General features: G+C 38.3%; 1 protein-coding gene across 1 annotated transcript; it reads right to left on the bottom strand.

Moving 5' to 3' along the window:
- Window positions 1-1,303: 1,303 nt before the first annotated feature.
- On the bottom strand, window positions 1,304-2,407 carry LOC112099526. The gene has a single exon (XM_024186889.1). The coding sequence runs from the start codon at window positions 2,405-2,407 to the stop codon at window positions 1,304-1,306; it is 1,104 nt and encodes a 367-aa protein (XP_024042657.1).
- Between the last annotated feature and the right edge of the window lie 475 nt (window positions 2,408-2,882).

The following is a 2,882-nucleotide window of genomic DNA, read 5'->3' as shown; positions in this document are numbered from 1 at the left end:
ACACATCCTATGCCATTTTTGGAGGCATCGCTATAGATGACAAATTCCTTAGAGCTGTTAGGAATGGCTAGGATTGGAGCAGTGACCAGCCGTTGTTTTAGTTCTTCAAAGCTTTTCTCACATTCTAGCATCCATGCAAACTTGGCATTTTTCTTTGTCAATTGGGTCAATGGCATTGTGATGTTCGAGAAACCTTCCACAAATCTTCGGTAGTATCCAGCCAAACCCAAGAAGCTTATGACTTCTTTGGCATTAGTTAGCTTCCACCTTCGAGGGATCTCACATTTTTTGAGTTTTGCATAAAATTGCTTCTCTTTCAAGGTCTGAAGAGTAATCCTTAAATGCTCAGCATGCTCTTCCTTTGATTATGAGTAGACCAAAATATCATCGATGAATACCACTATGAATTTGTCTAGGTAGTCTTTAAATACCTTGTTCATGAGGTCCATGAAGGCTACTAGGGCATTAGTTAGACCACCAAATGGCATAACGACGAACTCATAGTGTCCATAATGTGTTTTGAATGCTGTTTTATGAATATCTTCTTCCCTGATTCTCAACTGGTGATATCTTGATCGTAGATCAATCTTTAAAAATACTGCTACTCCTTGCAACTGATCAAACAAGTCATCAATGCGTGGAAGCGGGTACTTGTTCTTGATAGTCATCTTATTTAGTTCTCGATAGTCAATGCACATTCGTATTGATCCATCCTTCTTTTTTACGAATAATACTGGTGCTCCTCATTGTGAATGGCTTGGGCGTATGTAGCTTTGTATAATACTTCTTGCTATTGACTCTTTAACTCTAGTTCTGATGGGGCCATCGTATAGGGCACCTTTGAAATTGGAGCAGTTCCTGGTAGCAAATCAATTTTGAATTCAATTTCTCATTCCGGTGGCACTAGAATATCTTCCAACTTTGGTGTTTGCTCTTCTGTTTTGATGATCACACTTGCCAAGTACCCCGAACATCCTCCATTTAATAGTCTGGCTGCTTTTAATGCAGAAATGATAGACATTTTGTTCTCTTTGCATTCTCCTTTAAATGTAAATGATTCCTTTTGTGGTGGTCGAAAAGTTATCTCCTTTTTTCTTGTAATCTATCTTGGCATAGTGCTTCGATAGCTAATCCATGCCCAGAATTACGTCATAGTCTTGCATCTCGATGATTATTAGGTCAACATATAGTGTATTACCACTAATGCTAACCTCACATGTCTTAACTAATTGTCCCGAGTTTAATATTTCACCTGATGGTACCATGACACTAAAAGGCCTATTTATTATGTTAGGGACATTTTCTATTTTCTTAATGAAGGTGGTGAGGCAAATGAATGTGTAGCTCCTGAGTCTATTAGCACATATGCAGGAGTTTTGGAGATAGATAGTTCACATGATATTACTGAGGGGTTTCCTTCTGCATCTGTCTTGGTGAGTGTGAATACTCGAGCATTAGCCTTTTCTTGTTGCGTACCATTTTCTAGGCAGTCCCTAATGAAGTGTCCTTCCTTTCCACATTTGAAACATGTTCTGGTATTTGCTCGACATTCCCCAGGGTGAGTTTTGCCGCATTGATTGCACTTTGGCTTTTGTGGGACTTCCTTCTGATGATTCTTTTGGCATTTACTTTTACTTTGATCTTGGACCACTAGCGTTCCCTTTCTCTTATTATTATTTGTGTGTTGTCTTACAAAGTTCCCCTGGTCCACACTTCCTTTGTTTTTTCGTTTTCCTTCCTTCTTTTCTTCATCTACTTGCTCAATTACCAAGGCTTGATCGATGAGATCGTTGAAGGAAGCATCACGAACTCCAGCCACCTTTAAGTCTTTTGCAAGATCTTTATGCAATCCTTGCATAAAGTGGTCCTTTTTCAAGTCTTCAGTTGCAACCATATGTGGAGCATATTGAGAGAGCTCATCAAATTTTTGGATGTACTCTAGGACAGACATCCTTCCTTGTTGTAAATAAACAAACTCTCTTCTTTTGGTTGAGCGAACAGTCTCCGAAAAGTAATTGTTATAGAAGTGTTCTTTAAATTCCACCCATTGTATTGTTGCTTCATCATGAATTCGTTTAATTGAGTCCCACCAGTATTCTGTCGTTCCTCGTAGCATAAAGGAGACACAGGTGACCTTTTCTTCTTCTGGCACTTTGGCTACTTCTATCATTCTTTCCATGGTTCGCAACCATTGGTCTGCTGTGATAGGATCTACACCGCCTTCGAATGTGGGTGGATTTAATCTTCTAAATTCGCTTCCGGCGTTGTTCATTGCCTTACCATGTTCATCCCTTCTTACTTCTCTTTCTAAGAGTCGTGCCATAATGTTTGTAAGTCGATCAATTGTAGATTGCTCCCTTGCAGTTCCTTCCGCCCTTCTGCCTCTGTTACCCCTAGCGCTTGACATCTCAACGAGTTTTTAATCTAGTTTCCACGGGTCAGACCAATCAAATGTAAGATTTTTCTAATTACCTTAATTTCAAATTATAACTAAAAAGCTGAGCCTTGTCCTTCCCCTTACCAATTTGTAACACTCCACTATGTTATTTACTTAAAAAAAATGCTTAAAAAGACAATTACTTTTAATATAAATACGAATTCTAAAAGTTTAGCACAATCCAACAAAACTTATTACAGAAAAGTAAGTCATATAGAGATTTCTTAGTTTATTTAAAAACTTAATTATTACAGAAAGCCAAGATACTTATTTTTATTAACACAAAGCTGAGCCCATCATAAAATTCCAAGGTCAGTTATGCATTTCGTCTTGGTTAGGACTTGGAGCCAGCTTGCCCTACTCATCGTTACCTGCAATGTAAGGACTAAGTGAGCTAATGCCCAGTAAGATAACACTTTGATGCATGTATAAATTATGATGCATA

Source organism: Citrus clementina, unplaced genomic scaffold (assembly GCF_000493195.1).
Source record: "Citrus clementina cultivar Clemenules unplaced genomic scaffold, Citrus_clementina_v1.0 scaffold_9, whole genome shotgun sequence".
In the NCBI taxonomy this organism is placed as follows: domain Eukaryota; kingdom Viridiplantae; phylum Streptophyta; class Magnoliopsida; order Sapindales; family Rutaceae; genus Citrus; species Citrus x clementina.
The sequence above is the reverse complement of the archived record's forward strand: the minus strand, read 5'-3'. Positions and strand labels throughout refer to the sequence as shown.

Coding starts and splice junctions, on each gene's coding strand:
- LOC112099526 (XM_024186889.1), bottom strand. CDS start 2,407: ATGTCAAGCGCTAGGGGTAACAGAGGCAGAAGGGCGGAAGGAACTGCA.